General features: G+C 34.6%; 3 protein-coding genes and 1 non-coding gene across 4 annotated transcripts; 2 read left to right on the top strand and 2 right to left on the bottom strand.

Annotated features, from left to right (window-relative positions):
* Positions 1–443: 443 nt before the first annotated feature.
* Positions 444–5,172, top strand: LOC111800723 (uncharacterized). The gene is made up of 8 exons (XM_023684540.2): positions 444–624; positions 977–1,284; positions 2,732–2,891; positions 3,025–3,319; positions 3,413–3,485; positions 4,288–4,378; positions 4,480–4,559; positions 4,655–5,172. Exons 1-8 carry the CDS (start codon positions 567–569, stop codon positions 5,003–5,005), a joined length of 1,416 nt encoding a protein of 471 aa, XP_023540308.2. The 5' UTR covers positions 444–566; the 3' UTR covers positions 5,006–5,172.
* Positions 5,173–6,963: 1,791 nt separating this feature from the next.
* Positions 6,964–9,356, bottom strand: LOC111800724 (zinc finger protein JACKDAW). Its single transcript, XM_023684542.2, has 5 exons — positions 8,878–9,356; positions 8,392–8,791; positions 7,478–8,202; positions 7,206–7,384; positions 6,964–7,117 (listed from the first exon to the last, which is right to left on the bottom strand). Exons 1-4 carry the CDS (start codon positions 9,002–9,004, stop codon positions 7,236–7,238), a joined length of 1,401 nt encoding a protein of 466 aa, XP_023540310.1. The 5' UTR covers positions 9,005–9,356; the 3' UTR covers positions 6,964–7,117; positions 7,206–7,235.
* Positions 9,357–14,440: 5,084 nt separating this feature from the next.
* Positions 14,441–14,512, bottom strand: TRNAP-AGG (transfer RNA proline (anticodon AGG)). Its single transcript has one exon. It is a non-coding gene; the product is annotated as a tRNA-Pro (tRNA).
* A 2,765-nt stretch (positions 14,513–17,277) lies between these two features.
* Positions 17,278–19,112, top strand: LOC111799694 (peroxidase 21-like). Its single transcript, XM_023683138.2, has 5 exons — positions 17,278–17,395; positions 17,487–17,635; positions 17,831–18,019; positions 18,098–18,263; positions 18,492–19,112. The coding sequence occupies exons 1-5, from the start codon at positions 17,329–17,331 to the stop codon at positions 18,890–18,892; spliced, it is 972 nt and encodes a 323-aa protein (XP_023538906.2). The 5' UTR covers positions 17,278–17,328; the 3' UTR covers positions 18,893–19,112.
* Positions 19,113–20,348: the final 1,236 nt, after the last annotated feature.

Raw genomic sequence — 20,348 nt, forward strand, 5'->3', positions numbered from 1 at the left:
TATTATGTAATGTAAAACTAGTTTAAAGTCGAATAAGTATCAGGGTTACTGGTGGATGTAGCGGATTTGATTGTCCTCTAGTTGTAGGGACCTGGGGCACTGTCCTGAAGCGTCATGGACAAACCTAATCGTCTCGCAATTACGTGAACTTGCTCAATTAGCCACGATCAATAATCGGTTAAACTAGTCAAAAGAACACTACGCACCCACATGAGAGAAAATGTCAACTAAAAGATGAATATTATCCGATAAAACTATTAATTATGTTCGCATACAACATCATATAAAATTCTCAACTTAAATATAATATAATATAACGAAATGTCGTGTTATCCATAAGTGATTACATAATTGAGGTAATCATAAGTGTTACCCAATAATTAATTAATTAATTAATTTTTTGTTAACTCAATTTTTTGCTTTCTTAAATTAATTTAATCTTGCGGGTCATGAACGGAAAATGGATAGAAGTATCCATGTCAAACACCTGTAAGAGCTCACAAATTCAGCCCCCCAAGCATTCATAGGGATGCCAATGGTCATTCAAGAAAGTTCTTCCATGAGAAATGGCTACTCAGGACCAAAATCTTGCTGAACAAGACGGTGGAGGCTCCATATCTCAAGGTACTTGCAAAATTTTCGGTTTATATGAACAAATTTCATCTGGGTTTTGTTTGAAATCAAGATTTATTGAGTTTTTTTTGGTTCTTGGTTGAATTTGTTTGTTCATTTGAGCTAGTTTTTATGTGTTTGTTGAGTGTTCATACCAATCAAACTGATTGATTCTGATTGTTCTATGATATATTTGGTTGTTTTGATTCTTCTTTGAGTTCAAGTTCATGAAGTTCTGAGTTCTATGTGTATTTCCTTAGTCAAAAACAGTTCCATTTTGATTTTCCGCTTTGAACTGAAGAACTCTGCCCTAATTTACACTAGAAATTTGATAAACTTGCTATGGAGGTTCAATCTCTTGCAGCTATGAACACTGATGAACATTCTGGGACATCGAAATTGCCCCAAATTCTAAGCGATTCTCCCAAATCCAAAAGTAACTCTGACTCTAAAGGCATTGCTTCGAACATGAATTCACATTATGAGAATTTAAGGCCAGATGTTGGAATGTCTCCGATCGTGTCGTTGAACGTGGCTCGTGCCGTTGCATATCAGAGGCCTAGAATATCCAGGTCGAAGTCGCTTACGAAAATTTTCAGCCTGAAATCGAAAAGAGCAGCAGATTCGGAGTCCTCACATGGAGAGGGCATAGTTGAACATCACATCTCAACTGTAAGGATTCACTTCTTTGTTTGAAGACTGATTGTTTAGTACTTGTTACTGCATCAACATGGTGTAGTATAGATATAATTATGTTTCATAGCATCATTTCATTTCCTCTTGCCTTCGTATACTCCACGAGGACTGTAAGAGCCCAAGCGCACCGCTAGCTGATATTGTCCTCTTTGTGCTTTCCCTTATGAGCTTCCCCTCGAGGTGAAACCTTACAATCCACCCCCTTGGGGGCCCAACGTCCTCCCTGGCACACCAGCTCTGATACCATTTGTAACAGCCTAAGCCCATCACTAGTAGATATTGTCCTCTTTGGGTTTTCCTTAAAGGGCTTCCCCTCAAGGTTTTAGAACGTGTCTTCTAGGGAGAGGTTTCCACGCACTTATAAGGAATGTTTTGTTCTCCTCTCCAATCAATGTGAGACCTTACAATCCACCCCCTTGGGGGCCCAACATCCTGCCTGACACACCGTCTGGTGTCTTGACTCTGATACCATTTGTAACAGCTTAATCCCACCACCAGTAGATATTGTCCTCTTTGGGCTTTCCCTTAAAGGGCTTCCCCTCAAGGTTTTAGAACGTGTCTTCTAGGGAGAGGTTTCCACGCACTTATAAGGAATGTTTTGTTCTCCTCTCCAATCAATATGAGACCTTACAATCCACCCCTTTGGGGGCCCAACGTCCTGCCTGGCACACCGTCACACCGTCTGGTGTCTTGACTCTGATACCATTTGTAACAGCTTAATCCCACCCCGAGTAGATATTGTCCTCTTTGGGCTTTCCCTTAAAGGGCTTCCCCTCAAGGTTTTAGAACGTGTCTTCTAGGGAGAGGTTTCCACGCACTTATTAGGAATGTTTTGTTCTCCTCTCCAATCAATATGAGACCTTACAATCCACCCCCTTGGGGGCCCAACGTCCTGCCTGGCACACCTTCTGGTGTCTTGACTCTGATACCATTTGTAACAGCTTAATCCCACCACTAGTAGATATTGTCCTCTTTGGGCTTTCCCTTAAAGGGCTTCCCCTCAAGGTTTTAAAACGCTCTACTAGGGAGAGGTTTCCACGCCCTTATAAGGAATGTTATGTTCTCCTCTCCAACCGATGTGATTACAAGGACTTTGTGGAACAATTCTCTCAAGACAGTCGGAGAGTTCTACTTCGTTTGCTCTCTAATACGCTAGCCAATTCAAAATGTTTCCCAAAGGAGAATCAGTGCATCGAGTTATACTGAATGCTGGGTTACACATTTTGAGATGAAGCTTATATTTTATATCCTTAAATCGTTAACCAACATTGTCGAGACAAGGCTTTGTTTTTCGGGTTGAGTTGAGTTCAGTGTAACCGTTCATACGCATCACATTATGAACCTAATCTCTTTAAGTCATTTCAATTTGATGGCTTGTCCCTTTTTGCTCAAACTATGTTCTCTATTTGATTCTTACTTGCAGAGAGAATTGGATCACGGGTTGATGCATCGATCCAACTCCGTACCTGATATCAGAGAAGATGGAAGCGTGTCGTTACGTCGTAACACTGTTCGTCTGACCCTGACCTCTCCACAAATTGGCAAAAAGTTTGTCATGACACCATACAAATCACCTACATATGGTAAATCTCTTATATCGTTTCGTGTTCGGTTTGTTTACGTTAACAAGATTTGTTCTCCATTCTTTAAGTGCCATGGATGCTCTGTTCTTCCTGAACTTTAATTATCAATAGATACATTATCTTCATGATTCAGAGAAGAACATAGAGACTGGTGAGCATATTTCAGAAGAACCCGTTTGCCGAATTTGCTTGATCGAGCTCGGGAATGGTCTCGAGACTATAAAAATGGAATGTAACTGCAAGGGTGAACTTGCCTTGGCTCACCAAGAATGTGCTATCAAATGGTTTAGCACTAAAGGTAACAGAACATGCGATGTATGCAGGCAAGAGGTTCATAATCTCCCAGCTGCGCTGCTACAAGCGCATGCCATTCAGGCCTACAACTTTCAAGGAAGTGAAATTGTTTCAGCTGACATTACTCAATACAGGCAAGTAAAACTACTTCCTTATACGTAGACGAATTCTATGACGTTTTATGTTCGAGTCGAAAACTGGACTGTCGAGTGAACCAGCTGCTGCAGGGTTTGGCAGGATGTTCCTTTTCTTGTTATCATCAACGTGCTAGCTTACTTCGGTTTCCTAGAACAACTTCTGGTATTCCAGCACTTCAACTTTTCTTCTTCGTTTTATGTTCGTTCGTATTTCGAAGTCGATGATAGTAAAGTATTGCATATCGTGTGAGATCCCACATCGGTTGGAAATGAGAATAAAACATTCCTTATAAGGGTGTAGAAACCTCTCCCTAGTTGACGCGTTGTAAAACCGTGAGGCCGACGGTGATACGTAACGGACTAAAGTCGACAATATTTGCTAGCGGTGAGCTTGAACTGTTACAAATGGTATCAGAGCTAGACACAGGGCGGTGTGCCAGCGGGGACGCTGGGCCCCCAAGGGGGGTGGATTGTGAGATCCCACATTGGTTGAAGAGGAGAACGAAACATTCCTTATAAGGGTGTGGAAACCTCTCCCTAGTAGACTCATTTTAAAACCGTGTGGCTGACGGCGGATACGTAACGAGGTAAAGCGGATAATATATCTTCTAGTGGTGGGCTTGAACTGTTTCAAATGGTATCAGAGCCAGACACAGGGCGGTGTGATAGTGGGGACGTTGGGTCCCTAAGGGGGGTGGATTGTGAAATCCCACGTCAGTTGGAGAGGATAACGAAATATTGCTTATAAGGGTGTGGAAACCTCTCCCGAGTAGATGCATTTTAAAACCGTGAGGTTGGTGGCGATACATAACGGGCTAAAGCGGACAATATCTATTAATGGTGGGCTTAGGTTGTTACAGTATTTACTAGCGGTGGGCTTGGACTGTTACATGTCGACGGACGGGGGGTTAATATGTTGTTGTTTTTCAAGGCTGTTTGGATTGCTAATACCAGGGCATGTGCAGGCTGGTAAAATGGGATCAAGCGCTCTAGCTTTTTCTCTTCCCTTTTCTTGCATATTTGGTCTTCTTGCATCCATGGCTGCCGCAACAATCGGTAGGTCGATACTCGTTTTTCGAGTTCTTCTTCGGAGAACATTCTTCAACGTTTGTTCTCGGTCATCAATCCATACTAATACACTTGAATCTTCTTATCAGTATGGAAGCAGTACATATGGATTTACGCCATGGTCCAGCTCGCTTTCGTGATCGCCTTTTCTCATGCTTTCTACTCAAAGGTAAGAGTTCACCGAAAACCGAACCGTCTCGATGCAAAATGAAGAACATAGCAATTGTTTAGCCAACAAGTGATCATAATTCTTTGGATCTACAGCTTCATATGCAGGCCATTCTAGCCATTCTTCTTGCCACATTTTCGGGCTTCGGAGTTACAATGACGCTGACTCTCGTTCTCGAGAAAATTTTTCAACGAACCAGACTATGGCTTGATCAATCCATTAATCAAACTCCATCAGCAATGCAGTCAAATGGATCATCAGCAACCACACATCAAGTGCACGCAAATCCTCCGCTCGGTCTTCGTCGGGGACCCGAGGAGCCGATGCAGACACGAACATTGCCCGCAGCCTCGTGCAGAAGTCAAATCGATCCTCCCGATCAAGATATCGAAATGGGAGCTTCAGGAGCCTTGCATCAGAGACAGGCCATATCAGTGTGCCATTGACAAGGAGTTCTAAGTCTTGTATATGCTTTCTTCTCTGTATTTTTTCCCCTATTGTTTTTTAGATGATAATGTAAATAATTTTTCTATGGGGTTTATATATATTATTTATCTTAATGTATGAACTCGAGATCGCTGATATATGAACTCAAGCTCATCGTTAGCCGATAGTTCTCTTTGGACTTTTCCTTTCGTACTTCCTTTCAAGATTTTAAAACGCATCTTCTAGGAGGAAGTTTTCACACCCTTATAAAGAATGTTTCGTTCTTTTCTCTAATCGATTCGGGATCTCACAATCCACTCACCTTCAGGGTCTAGTGTCCTCGTTGGCATCCATTCCCTTCTCCAATCTATGTGAGATCTCACAGTTGAAAAATTATACAAAATAGTTTCGAAAGTTATTTGACTTCTAGTTGACTAAAAAAACATGACGTTGTAGTAACTAATTTGACGATTTGACGCAGCCTAGTGTTGTTATGAGTATTATTTTTTTTACTGACAGTAACTTTTTAGAAGGTCAACTTTTTTTTTTTTTTTATTAATTTTTTTTTGGTAATTTAACACAAAAAGGTAGACATCATCATACAATAATTTTTATTTTTTTTAAAAAAAAAACTCTCTTTTTGTGCATTTCCATAAATCTCCCTTTTGAAAGTCCTTTGAGCTTCCCAAAAAAAAAAAAAAAAAAAAAAAAAAACCTTGAAATTAGGGGATGTCCTATTGAGTATTGACCATTGACCAATTATTATAGGGCTCTTTTTTCTTTTCTTTTTTTTTTTTAAATTTTTACTTTTACTTGGAAAGTAAAAAAAAAAGTTAGGGCAAAGTCAAATGTGTAGGGCTGGGTGCCCCAAGCAACTGTGGTTCTCTTGGAACAAAAGTGCCCTACAATCATTCCTAGGACCCTGTTTTTTTTGTTTTGTAACATTTCTCTTCAATTGGTGTCTTGAGATTCTCAATTTATAACCATCCTTGGAAACTTAAACGCATATCCTTTCAACTCTCTAATCTAACAACATATTTAAACGATGAAAATGTCGGGATATCGAGTTTATAAAAATATCGATATCGATTTTTTCTTATGATATAATGAAAATGTGATTAGATTATGTGAGATCTCACCTCGGTTGGAGAAAGGAACGAAACCCTTCTTAAAAGGGTATGAAAACATCTCCCTAATAGACACATTTTAAAACTAAGAGGTTGACAGTGATACGTAACGAGCCAAAGCGGACAATATATGTTATTAGCTAGTGGGCTTGAACGGTTACAAGTTTGATAGTGAAAATGCACTTGACGGTCACGTGACAACAAAGGTAAATTTGTTTGATTGGGAAAGGAACGAGACTCGTAAAACGTGAAAAGGGCAAACCACTGGTGGACGCTGACGTGGTGCTTGATACACCACGTCTAATGTTAAGTTAAGCACAAATAATTTGAGTTAGCCCGTGATGAGAAATGACCTACTCTTTCTATTTTGGGATTTTTCCGTTTCCCAAGTCTGAACAAGGATTCTAGGAGGCTAAAGCACCCATGAAGCATGCTCTCTTAAGATACAGACCAAAGAATTAATGTAAGATCCCACATCGGTTAGAGAGAATAACGAAACATTTCTTATAAGAGTGTGGAGATCTCTCCCTAACAGACGCGTTCTAAACCGGTGAGGCTGACGACAATACGTAACGGGCCACCTACTTTCTTGCTCGGGGGCTCGAGCCTTATGTGTTGCGTAATTAATAGTAAAGTTGCTCACAAATTGCATTATTATTATCATTATTTTCAATTATTTTTTCCTTAAACTCACCGACGTTGACCAGGTGGTGGCTGCCGGCCAGATTAATTTGATTTATAGTCAAATATATATATATATATATATATATATATATATATATATAAAGTAGTTTTCGCTGGCAAATGCAATAATTTGAAAGCGAAATTACGAAAAAAAAAAAAAAAAAAAGTTCAAACGACAAAATATAAAATAACAAGAAGAAGAAGAAACAAAGAAGGGTTAAATGCATGGCCGTTTTTACTACTTTCTTAGAACTGTCAACTTTCAACATTCGCCGGTGGCCCCCGCCGCCGTCACCTTCTGACCGTTTCCGCCGCCTTGCACTGTAAAAAAGCCAAGCCTTCATATCATTATGATTTACAATGCAGCTGGTTAAAAATAAAGCGCTGTACATTTTTTTTTTTTACTGACCTTCAATTTTGATTGAATTTGATGGGGTTTTTAGTGGTTGAATTGGCTTAGTCCCATTGTCGAGTTTATGGCGGCGAATTTTGCAAGCTCCGGCGGGAGGAACGGTGGCCGAGGCGCTTCTCCTCCTCCGACACCGAGGAAATCCCTCGTTTGACCGCTACTTCTCATTTTGTTACTATCTGCGTTCATTAAGAATATGAATAAAAGATTAAATTTGTCGTAATCGATCTCGTTTACGTTATAATTCTATAAAAATTTCTAGCCCTTTTTACCATTTGGTGGTAGTAGAAGTTGGTTGAGACAATCCGAGCTCATGTCGGAGTTGTTACCGACCATCTGTATTGAGTCGGCCATTGTCGAGCTTCTAGATTTATTAAACGAGTTCAATGACGAAGACGACGAGCTCATTACTCCGAACGCGCCAGCTCCAAACAGCGGAGAATTATTATTGTTGCTGCTTCTAGTCGAGCCCATAAGAGCAGCTTTTTGTAGAAGGGCGGTGGCCGACATCGGAGAAGACGAAACAAACGATTGAGAAGATTGACCTAACAACGAGGCGGCCGCCGTAGCCTTCGACAAACTTCCCTTATTGTCAACGTCTTCCTTCTCAATCACCGGCAAGACCGAAAGCCCGCTTTCGGTCATAGATCCGAAAAGATTGGAGGAGGAAGAAGAAGCTCCAAAAAAGTGGGAAATGTTGTTGTTGTTGTTGTTCATTGCATTATCAACAGAAGCTTGGTTTAACCAAAGGGACAATGGAGATCTGTTCTTGTGTTGGTGTTCTTCAAAATCTCTCAAGAAATTATCTGAATTACTGAATTGGGAAAGCCCAGGAACATCTCCAAGAGATTCAAGATTGTTTTGTTCTTGTTGATGAAGAACAATTGAATCATTTCTTAAATTATTGAGAATATTTGTTGCTGAAATTGTTGTGATTCTTGCACTTTCTTCAGCTAAAGCATCACAAAATGCTCTGTGGGTTATGAAGCTGTCTTTCCTGATCAAGAAAAAAAAAACATCCAACATTTAATTCTCCAATCATTGCCAATTTTGTTACAAATCAATGTCTGGTCAGAGATAATCGAAAAACGTGTTTGATTTTCGAGTTCGATTCGTTTGTGTTTATATCGAACTATTAGTAATTTCAATTGACATTAGAGGTTAGAGTTTCAAATCTTGAGCTTACCGAGAAAAAAGAGTTCCACAATCGCACTTATATTCTCGAGTCCCACAGGTTTTGGAGTGAGCTTTCCAATCGGATTGAACCGCGTATTTCTTAGAACACTTATCACATTTCCACTTCTTCTCGCCATGTTTCCTACTGAAATGTTTCTTTATCCCGGTCAGGTCACCGAGGGCTCGCGACGGATCATGATGTACACACGTCTTCTCCGGGCAAATATACACTTTCTTCTTAATCATCTCCTTGTTCGTCCGTTGTCGTAGCTTCCACGGAAGGTTATGCCCACGTCGGTGAAGTTGTAGATTCTGATCTCTTTGAAAACCCTTGTTGCAAATTTCGCATACGAATCTATTCGTCGCCATGAGCGATTTCGGCGACAAAGCAATAACCTCAGCATCTGGATCTGTAACAACAACAACAACACAACAACTCAATCACTGAACTTAAAAAAAAAAAACGATCGGTGAAGAAGTGGAAAACGAAGCTCACCTGGGGTTCCCGGGAGGTTGCGTTTCTTCTTCGCAGCGGTCGAGGGTTTCGATTTAGGGTTAGCATCTTGGTGTGGAACAAAGGGAGTGGTAGTGGAAGAGAGAAGAGAAAAAGGATTACTTGACATGATTTCCTTTTTGGGGTATTGGTTTAGACAAGAACAAACAAGAAAAAACCAAGGATCTTGTGTTTTTTTTTTTTTCTCTCTTTTTTAGAAACAAACAGTGGGACGATGACGACGACGACGACGACGATCCGTTTGACAAAGGAAAGGGAAGAAGCTAGCTAGGGTTATGCCAAAAGAGAGTAAAAACCAAAGCTTGGAAGAGGAAAACAAAACCAAATATGATGAAAGAAGAAAGAGGGTTGAAGATGAGAGAGTGTTTGTAATGGTTTGGTTTTAAGAAAACACCAAAAACCAACATGTTTTGCTTTTAAAACAGAACATGTTTTGCTTTTTTTATTTGACTGTCTCTCTTTCCTATTCAATTCTTTCTCATTACTTCATCTTTTTGGCAGCATTTTTGAGCTCAAATCTACACTATTTGAGTTATTTTCAAACCCTATCGTATAAATGTATATTAATTTTTAAAAAACAGATGTAGACTTCCTAACTACACCTAACTCAAACTCTATGTTTGTACCAACCTTTTTTGTCTTGTGAATCATATGAAACTTGTTGTTGTTCTTGACTTATTGTGTTAATAGGTTTAGGGTTTGAAAACTATGGTTTCGTGTTGTTGTTTGTATGTTTAGATGCGTGAGGAAATTTGAAATTTCGACCTCTTGATCGATGATGTATATACGTATAGTCTTATGTCTAAGATTGAGATTAAGATTTGAAATATGGATTTGACACGCATCCACTGCAACAAAACAGTGATTGTGCGGTACTTGTTCTAACCCAGTGAACAAGTCAGCCGTAGATACGATTTTGGGAGCCTTGGCGGGTGTAGACGTGATTTTGGTGACCGGTTATAAACTTTGTATTGATACAATAAGAATAGTAAAGACCTATCTAACATGAAAGTAAGTAAAAGGGGTTTTGTAACGGGCATGCGACCATGGAAAACACGTCTTAGATAAGCATGACTGAGACATCTGACACGCGGCTACAAAAATCACGCCTTGGACAAACATGACTCGGACACACTGTGACATGGTTATGTTACCTACTTATCTTAAAAGAATTGAGACCATGACTTGAAATCTAGATTTGACACATGACAATCCATATATTCATTGGTATCTACTGCACTTTGTTGATATAAGTAGTAATGATCGATTTTTTAAGCATTTCTTAACCATCATAACCTCATAACCATTCTCGTTCATATGTGGTCTCGGTTCATTCATGTACTTCTCTTTTCAATGTCTTAACTAGTTAAACTATACTCAAGTTGATTCCATGAACTTCTAACCACTTCATATGTCAAATATGGCCTCCCCAAATATACTTTTGTCAAACTTATGGTCAACAAAAATGTTCTTCACTCATCAATAACTACTACCATTTGAATGTCTTTTTCAATTAGAAAACATAAAAAAAGGACAATATTCGTTCATTTTATAAAGGGCTATTACCTAAACAACGATCCCGCTAAACAACTTCAATTAATAAACCTCTATCGATAAGATCGGAACACGTATGAAACCCTAAAGTCTAATTTTTTTAAGTAAATTCAGATCATTAATCAATTTTCACATTTATTTTTAAACACTACCTAAAATTTCAAAAAACGCCTCTAAAATTAAAAAAAAATATATTTGAATATCATCGAACCTCTAACGTATCAACCCGATCGATGTAATTCCCGGGGTGAATATTAATAATAAATATAATAAATAAATAAAATAGGGAAATAGTTGAAGTTTAAAAAGTATAGAGGGGAAAAGGGTGCATTGTAATGGGAAGCAAACAAGTACCTAATCTACATAGAAGTAATAAACTGAGAGATGATAACATGCAAAGGCTGTGACAGTTTTAATAATCACAGTAAAAAGGTGGTCCGATTTGATTGATTCGCCCTAGCCAACTAGGTTTCAAATTAAAAATAAATAAAATGCCATTTAAATTTAACTTCAATATATATATATATTTTTTTTATAAAACTAAAATTAAAAAAATTATTATTATTTTAAAAATTTTGTGTTTAATAGTAAAAATATTTAAATGAAAGTGAATTTTATGTAATTTAAAAAAAGAAAGAAAATAATGAAAATGAAAAAAAGTAAGATGGCTTTTTATAGGGGAGAATGATTAGGTCATAATTAAAGGTTGAATGAAAGTAAAATTGGGCGATGTGGGATTCGTACAGCTGAGGCTCAGAAACCAAACACTGAGACACAACACAGAACACAGAACACAGAACACAGAGAAGAGTGAGTTTACGTTTTCCCATGTTTTTTTTTTCTTTCTTTTTTTCTTTCTAATTCACACAACATCAATCCGTGATACCCTTACTTGTCTCTTTCTATTTGGTATTCAATCCTTCATTTCAAAAAATTATGCGTTCATCATAATGTTGTTGTTGAGTTTGATTATCTGAGATGATTTCGGTTTTCGATTGTTGTCTAAGTTGTCACACCCGAGTAATAGAGATGTACATGAATAAACTGAAATTACATTCGAATGAGAGCGATCTCGAGAATAGGATGAAAGTTACTACTTATTATTAGTAACAAGGTGCACGTTCCTTTCAATGGTTGAGTGTGCTTGAGTAACCTCTTAGAATAATTTTCCTATTATAGACATAAGTGAGAACAAAACATGCTGAAATGACTTGTATTGGTATGTGGGGATAGTTTTCACTGTTAGAAGTGAGAAGTAGATAATGTAATCATGTTGTAAAAGAATGTCGGGGTCATCTTGTGTCGAACCCTGATTCAAATTCTGGGCATAGATCGTTATATAAGTGTTTGTTTCTCATACGGGGATTATGAATTGGGTTTGTTCGATTCGGGCGAGTTTTGATCGTTCGATTTTCACACGTCTTGATTGATTTTTGTTTGATTAAGAGAGTTAAATGTAGTTTATTCGAGTATCGCATAATTGGTAATAAAATATGTGAATAATAAAAAATAAAAATAAAAATAAAAAGAAGAAGAAAATGATAAATAAATGAATACAATAATTTGGAGACAAATCAACAAGTTTTTGTCTTGTTTCGCTTGGATTTTCCTTCACAGCACATATGCTTTTCCCCATCCCAAGTTTGGTATCCAATGTTTTTTTTCTCTCTCTCATCTTTCTCTCTCTAACACAAAAAAAAAAAACCCTAATTTCCGAGGTGGGGAAGACACCGAGCCCTAAACATATATATATGTCCGATCAGATAAGGACACACTCCAATATACACGTTGCATGGATGAGAGAGAAAACCTATAGAGAGAAAGTGAGAAATTCCCATTATACCCTTTCTCGAGAACGTGTAGAGAGAGAAAAATTGATTGAATATGACCGATACAACGTGATTATCTGATAATAAGTAGACATAGGTTTAAAATCTGTATATATAATTTAGATTTGAAATATGTTAATAATTATCGACCCCTAGAATCTTGAAGGAGAGAAAGAAGTTGGCTTCATTACGCCGCTACGTAAATATTAATATTAGGTTAAATTGGGTTCGTTTCCATTAGGTTTGTATTTTTAAAAAATTAAAAAAATTAAAATTTAGATATTTTTTTAATTTTAAAAAACTTAATTAACACAAATCTCATATCGGTTCGAGAAGAGAACGAAACATTTCTTATAAGGGTGTGGAAACCTTTTTTTAGTAAACGCGTTTTAAAACCGTGAGATTGACGGAATATGTAACAGAGTCGAAGTGGATAATATCTGCTAGTAGTGGGTTTGGGCTGTTACAATCACGAACGACTCATCAATCTTGTCATACACGTCGGTAATTAATATGTCAAACTTTCAGTGATAAGATGATGTCAACAATACGTATGATTACGATAGGACGACGTAGTACTCGTTTTGAGTTGAAGGGAAAAGGAAGTGCTTTGGGAATTGGGAATAATACAAACCACATGAGTCTCTATCCATGAAACAAAGGGGATGGCAAAATGTTGACCTTTGGATGTACATTTTTGTAATTTTATTTAGTTAAAATTTTAAAAGTAATTTCTACGCAAATGCATCCCGGGTCCATTTATATACTCGTACGAGTAAGAAATAGGCCAATTTAGCAGCTTTTTTCTCAATTTTTCTTACTCGTTTTCATTTCAAACAAAACATCTAAATGAAATGTATTTCCACAATGCTCGTTTTTTCAATTAAAAAGTATGGCTTACCGATCCCACTCATCCCTTTTTCAATCTCGAGGTTTGACCCGTTATAAATAATAGCCAATTTGAGCATATTTCAGTGTATAATCAATTTATAACCATATCATCTCGAGGATAGTATCGCTACAAGAATTTTGGTTTCTCGTATTGCAAAACTATCGCAAGACGTTTTTTCCCGACAACTTGTCCCAGTGCATTTATACCTCGAGAGTATCTTTACCTCGACTTTTTTGTCGTGGATATTATAATTGAATAACGACATTATTTAATTTAATTTAATTCCACAAGAAAAATATAGGGTTTAACGTTCATTGAGCCATGAATTAATGGCAAATAATCAAAGTCCTTTGATTTCAACTATATACCCATAGAATGTTCTTTGGTCTTCACTAAAATAAATAAATAAATAAATACTCCCACATGCACATTATTAAATAATTAATTACTTCGTGTTAGGTTCTAATTGATATATAATATATGATATTTTAATTAAATAATGTTTTATTTTGATCTATAGTGTCAAACCAACCTGTTATTTGTTAATTAACGAATAATTAATTTTATATTTATTTTTTATATGAATAGAAACTGACATTATAAAAAATACACTTAAGTATTGTCAAACATAAGTAAGATAAAGAATCCAAAAAGAAAGGGACATAAACGGAATCAAATGGCATCAAGTTAGATTTTAATTATTATCTTTTAACCATAGCTCCATTTTCGACATGAACGTTGTATCGCACTCGAAATTGGAAGGATAAAAAATTTACTCGGTGAGCTGCCGAGCTACAAGTCCCACAACATAGGACCGAGATTCTCCCATTAAGGCTTCGTCCGACTTCAACCTACGAACTATACCTGATATAAAAAAAACATTATATAAAAAATTGATAACTTGAAGAAAGCAAGAAAATGATAGCAATCGGTTCAGGAGCGTCACAAAATGATAGCAATCGTCATGGTCTAACACGGGCCTACAAATGCTTATTTACAAAATCAATCTTTCATATATATATATATATATATATACTAATTCTTCATAAATTTTAAAAAACAAAAATAATTTTTTAATTTAAAATTTGATTGGTTTTTAAGTGGAAAACGTATTTATAGACTTAAATTTAAAAACAAAAAATAAAAAGAAGGGCCGATTTCACGGGCAGCCCAAATTTACGAAGGCCACAATCAAAGGGCTCATTTCATTTTTGGGCCGGAAGGTACTAATCTGGGCTATTAAAAATGTTCGGAAGAGAGAGAAAAAATTGGGGCATTCCGAGAATTGAACTCGGGACCTCTCGCACCCTAAGCGAGAATCATACCACTAGACCAAATGCCCATTTGTTGAAACGATGTCGTTTTAACATTTATTATCTAAAAACGCTAGAAAAATTGTATCCATTTAAGCGTTCTAGATTCACCCCTCCATGATTTTCAAATGTAGACTAAAAAAGTCAATGCATTTCTCGATGAGAGTTTTGAAAAAGAAAAAGTATATCGGTTGACAGGAGATATTTAAGTTGCACATGAAAATAGTATTTATCTTCCGATCGGAGACAATGCATGAACGTCGCTCGACGAGGTCAACCCTACCATTTACTTCATTATCCCTATAACAATCGCTGCTACAAGACTGAACAATGAAGTTAGGTAGTAGCTAAAAATATAAAAATAATTTAATAGTATCCACATTAATATTAAAATATTTTACGTAAAATAATTAATTAATTTGAATGACATCATATTAAAAGATTCCTAAATTTTAAATATCAGATGCAATAATACAATTATCCAAATTGCCATTTTTTTAATAAAGTAAATATATAATTTTAATTATTATCCTAAGGAGAAGCGTTGAATATTTTTCAATAATAATTATAATTAAAGAAGAAAAAAAAACCCAAAATTGACCAATTTAGGTAGCTTCCAACTGATACCGTCCACCATCCTATCATTAATTTCAATTATTGATACTAGAAAAATTGGAAAAATATAAATAATAAACCATTCTCAATTTTAATTATTTCATACCTATTTAAAATAATAATGCTCCCCACGCACAAATAATTCGTTAAATTAATATTACGCATTAAATTTATTTTTTTAATAAAACAAACTAAAATTCATATTTTTAGTTCAATAATAATAATAATAGATATTTTGCTACAATAGAAACAAATTTAAAAGATTCCAATCAATTCTATTATTCTAAGCAATATATATATATATAAAAGATAAAAATCAATTAAATTAAATTAAAATACAATTATGTTGAGGACAAAAATGTCAAAATTTCTGAAGTTTGTTTTGAGAGTTGGGCATAATAAATGTTGTCTGATAACTCTCTCTCAACCACATAATGATTTAATCTCATAATTTTTATATAATTTTGTAAATCTTTAATTATACCATTTATTTATTAAAATTATATTAACCTCGTAACTCTCAAAATTACTTTTTTTTTTTTTCTGGTCTTTTAATTCTTGAAAAAAATTTAATATTTTTTAAATTTCTATATAATAATATTAGTTGGTCCAATATTTGTCATAATCAACTGTTGTGGCTTCATTACATAAGTCAACATTAGCATATTAATATAGACACTCAAAGCCACCACGTATTATTTATTTGTCAAAATCGAATTGAAAGTAAAGAAAGACAGGTGTTGATACATGATTCCACGGTAGTTAGATTCACGTGAGAGATCGTACAACATCTTCTTGTATATGTTCGCGAGGTGCATAAGCAAATTTAAGTCTATAGGTTAAGACCAATTTGGTCGGTTTAGCTCGAGCTGACTAAAGGATGCTAGGTTTAGCCTTTTGGGTAGGATGGCTTTGGTCGAGTGAGCTTTGGTTGGCGTCCACCCAGTGCATGTTCTTTTTCATAGGCTCGTCTTAAAATAAATATTTAAAAAAAATTAAAGAATCAAAACTAAAATTTATAATATATTTTAAATGATTTTTTAAATATTTGTATGGATAATGTGGGCCCACCCTTGGTGCTCGCGTGAGGACAAAGGTGGCGTAAGGTCAAACAAGGTGGCGTGTAAGGGGAAAATAAGTTTTTTTTTTAAAAAAATATATTTAGAGTTTGGTTTTCTATTTTTTGGAAAAAAAAATTAATATTTAAAAATTATACAGCCTTTCCCTTCATTTCTTTATAATTATTTTCACTATTTTAAAATTTATTAATAAAAAAGTTAATTATTTATTTCAGAAAATAATATTAACGTTTAAAAGATTAAACAAAATAAGAAACATTACGTAATATAATAATATTATAAATATTTATTTAATGTCTAAATCATGGTAACTTAAAAAAAATAATGATTCAACTACTTATTCGATTATTTTAAAATTATAGTTAATAATTAATTATATGAAACCCCTAAAATAATAAAAAGATTTCAAATAAAAAATTTATTTTTTTTTATAAATTTAATATTAAAATTTTCATTTTATTAAATTTAAGTTTAAATTTTAAAAATTTCTCTAAATAAAATTATGCAAAATGGCTAACAAGGGTGAAAACTCTAAACTCATCAATAAAATATTTTAACTAAGTTAAATACTTTTATTACTGAGGTAAAACTCCACACTTCCAATATCAATTTGGTCTTTGCTTCTTTTTTTTAATATTTTAAAATTTGTATGATAAATTTCTTGATTTAAAAAAATATATTTATCATATTAACGTCACATCAAACTTCTAAACTTTGTTCCATAAATATCTAATAATAATAATGAAATAGAGGCATAGGCAGAGACGAAGAGAATTATCGTGTACCTGTTCCACTCCATAAACATCTTATAATTATACCGTCGTTTCAGCAACGTGAAAGAATATTAATGAAATCGACACCAAATAGAGTCAAAATCGAATCAAATTAAATTCATTTTAAAAAAAAAATTAATCAATCAGATAATTACAAAATAAAATTTCTCATCCCTCCAATAATTGTCGATTTGCGTCGGTCGTGTCCCAATAGAAATCCATTCAAATTAACACAAAAATAATAATAATTAAAAATAAAAATAAAAATAAATAAATTAATTAATTAAAACTATTCTTCTTCTTCTTCTTCCACTATAAAAAGGCCCATAAAATCAATGCCTAACTCACTCAAAACCAGAAAGCTTCAAGAGCTCAACAATGGCGGCCAAGAACAATTTCAGCCTTCTTCTTCTTCTCCTCCTCCTTGTGCAGCTGTTTAATTCAGGTCCGATTTTCTTTTTTCTTTTTTTATTATTATGGAAAATAATAATGTTATTTAATTTTAATAGGGCCAATTTTAAAAAATTGAAAAACAGGAAGGGCCGAACTGCAAATGAATTATTATGCAAAAAGTTGCCCAAAAGCTGAAGAAATTATAAAACAGCAAGTTACTGAGCTCTACTATGAACATGGAAACACTGCCGTTTCGTGGCTTAGAAACCTCTTCCATGATTGCGTTGTTCAGGTAATTAATTAATTAATTCACTAATTTATTTTTGCCCTTTTAATTATTTCTTGAGTTTTGTATTTATTAAGTTTTCTTTTTTAATATAAATAATTTTAAATTTTATTTAATGAAATTTTAAATTTATATCTTAATAAATATTTAAGTTATGAGAAGGATCCGCGGTTTCTGTCATTTGTATGTTTTATTTTACAGTCTTGTGATGCATCTCTACTGTTGGAGACGACGGTGGGTGTGGAATCCGAAAAAGATTCAGACAGAAGTTTTGGGATGAGAAACTTCAAATACGTAAATAAAATCAAAGCTGCCGTTGAAAATGCATGCCCTCAGACTGTTTCTTGTGCTGATATTGTTGCACTATCTGCTAGAGATGGCATCGTTATGGTACTTAAATTAATTTACATATAATCGATGATGTTAAATGAGTCGTGGATGGTTTTGACGAGTGAATGTGATATGCAGTTGAAAGGACCGTATATCGACTTGAAAACGGGAAGAAGAGATAGCAAAATGAGCTATTCGAATCTTGTTGAAGAGCTGGTCCCAAAGCATAATGAATCTCTTGTGAATGTTCTCTCGAGATTTAAGTCCATCGGCATTGACACGGAGGCAACGGTTGCCCTTTTAGGTCTACATCTGCCTAACTCTACTAGCATTTTTTTCTTCTTTTAATTAATAATAAAAAATATTTTTTAAAAAATTGTATAATTACAATAGTATAATTTTTTTTTCGGTAACTTAATTATAAGAACTCAAAAGTTAGCTATAAAATTCTAGACATGGACGGTTGAATAGATAGCTAAAGTAAACATTAATTGAAGAATTTATTGTACTGATCATTGTTTAATTCGTTCAGGAGCTCATTCAGTGGGTCGAGTTCACTGTGTGAACTTAGTGGAGAGGTTGTACCCAACCGTCGACAAAACCATCGATCCAAATTACGCACAATACCTAAAAGTTCGATGCCCGACGCCGAATCCTGACCCAGAAGCGGTATTGTATTCGAGAAACGACCTTGAAACTCCAATGATTGTAGACAATATGTACTACAAAAATGTTCTTGAACACAAGGGGTTGTTGATCGTCGACCAAGAATTGGTTTCCAACCCTCTTACTCTTCCATATGTCAAGAAATTTGCCGCCGACATCAAATATTTTCACGACCAATTTTCCAGGGGAATTCGTTTGTTGTCGGAGAATAATCCGCTCACTGTCGATCAAGGTGAGATTAGGAAAGATTGTCGCTATGTTAATTAAAGCTACGAAACTCAATAATGTAATTGAGTTTGTAAGTTTGTAAGCAAGAATTATGGGTTAATATCCCATGTTGTGTGTCTGGTCATTCTAAAATATGAATGATTACGACTGTTATGTGTATCGTTCATCTTTTCTGTCAACCCAAATTGGATTCTTGACGTTCCAAAAAAGGGAAATGTGTAACCCGTGTGAATATATGTGACAAACTATATTATCGTTTCTTTGGGCTTCCCCAAAAGACCTCATATCAATGGAGATAGTATTCATCCCTTATAAACTCATGATCATTCTCTAAATTAGTCGATGTGGGACTTCCATCATCCAACGTATGTATGCATATTTTGTTCGATGACTATTTGATATTTAGTATTTGAAAATTAAGCACACGTACATACACATATACATACGTACAAACATGTTTTTTTTTTTTTTTTTTTTTTTGAAATAATAAGATGATAAAACCAAATAAATAGTTTTCAAATTAAATGTTATAATTTTTAAAAAATTATTTGTTATTTTTATATATTTTTAGAAATAATTATGATGGTTGGGCCATCTTTCAATTCGAAGGAATAAAGAATTTCCCAAAAATGATTCGAGTCAGCCCAATTATCAAAATGAGATGGTTAGCTCATTCTAGGCCTCTACAAAAATAAATATTCTAGTTTTTTATATTTAAAAAATAGATATTTGCATATATATATATATATATATATATATATATTACATGTCTGTAGCTTTTATTTTTTTTTATTTTTTTAATGTTACATGTCTCATTCAATCTTGTAGCTGAAATAAGTGACATTGTCTGTCTGTTTTAAGGTATAATATTTGACTAACATATCTAAATTTCAAATATTTATCTTTCGCTCATCTTTAACATATGACACCCGAGTAAATGAGCAGTACATGAATAAACCAATAACAGGTAAACAAAGCAATTTTTATAAGGGTGTTGGTAAACAAAACATTTCTTATAAGGGTGTGAAAATTTCTCTCTAGCAATCGCATTTTAAAGCCATGAGGCTGATGACGATATGTAACAAACTAAAGTCATACACTTCATTTTTCGGTAGCTCAGTCATAGAAACTTCATAGTTAAACATGTTTTATGTGATGTATGTTGGGTGACCTAAAATTTTTTCCATAACATATGTAAGTAAGGACAAAACATGCTGGAAAAAAAAACTTGTGTTAGAGGATAGTTATAGTGATCATGTCCCCGTCATTAAGATGAACCTAAAAATAAATAATGCACGACAATAAAACAAATTAAATTATAATATAGTACAATAATAGGTGGAAAATATTTAATAATTTCTATTAGTTTTATTTATTTATTTATTATTATTGGGAAGAAATAATATCGATTCCTTATAAGTTATTACTACAATAGTGAAGTAAAATTAAAATAAAAGGAAAATAAATGAAATGTAGCTTTGAAAAACAAAAACAT

Source organism: Cucurbita pepo, chromosome 8 (genome assembly GCF_057944985.1).
Source record: "Cucurbita pepo subsp. pepo isolate OVF chromosome 8, ASM5794498v1, whole genome shotgun sequence".
Classification (NCBI taxonomy): Eukaryota; Viridiplantae; Streptophyta; class Magnoliopsida; order Cucurbitales; family Cucurbitaceae; genus Cucurbita; species Cucurbita pepo.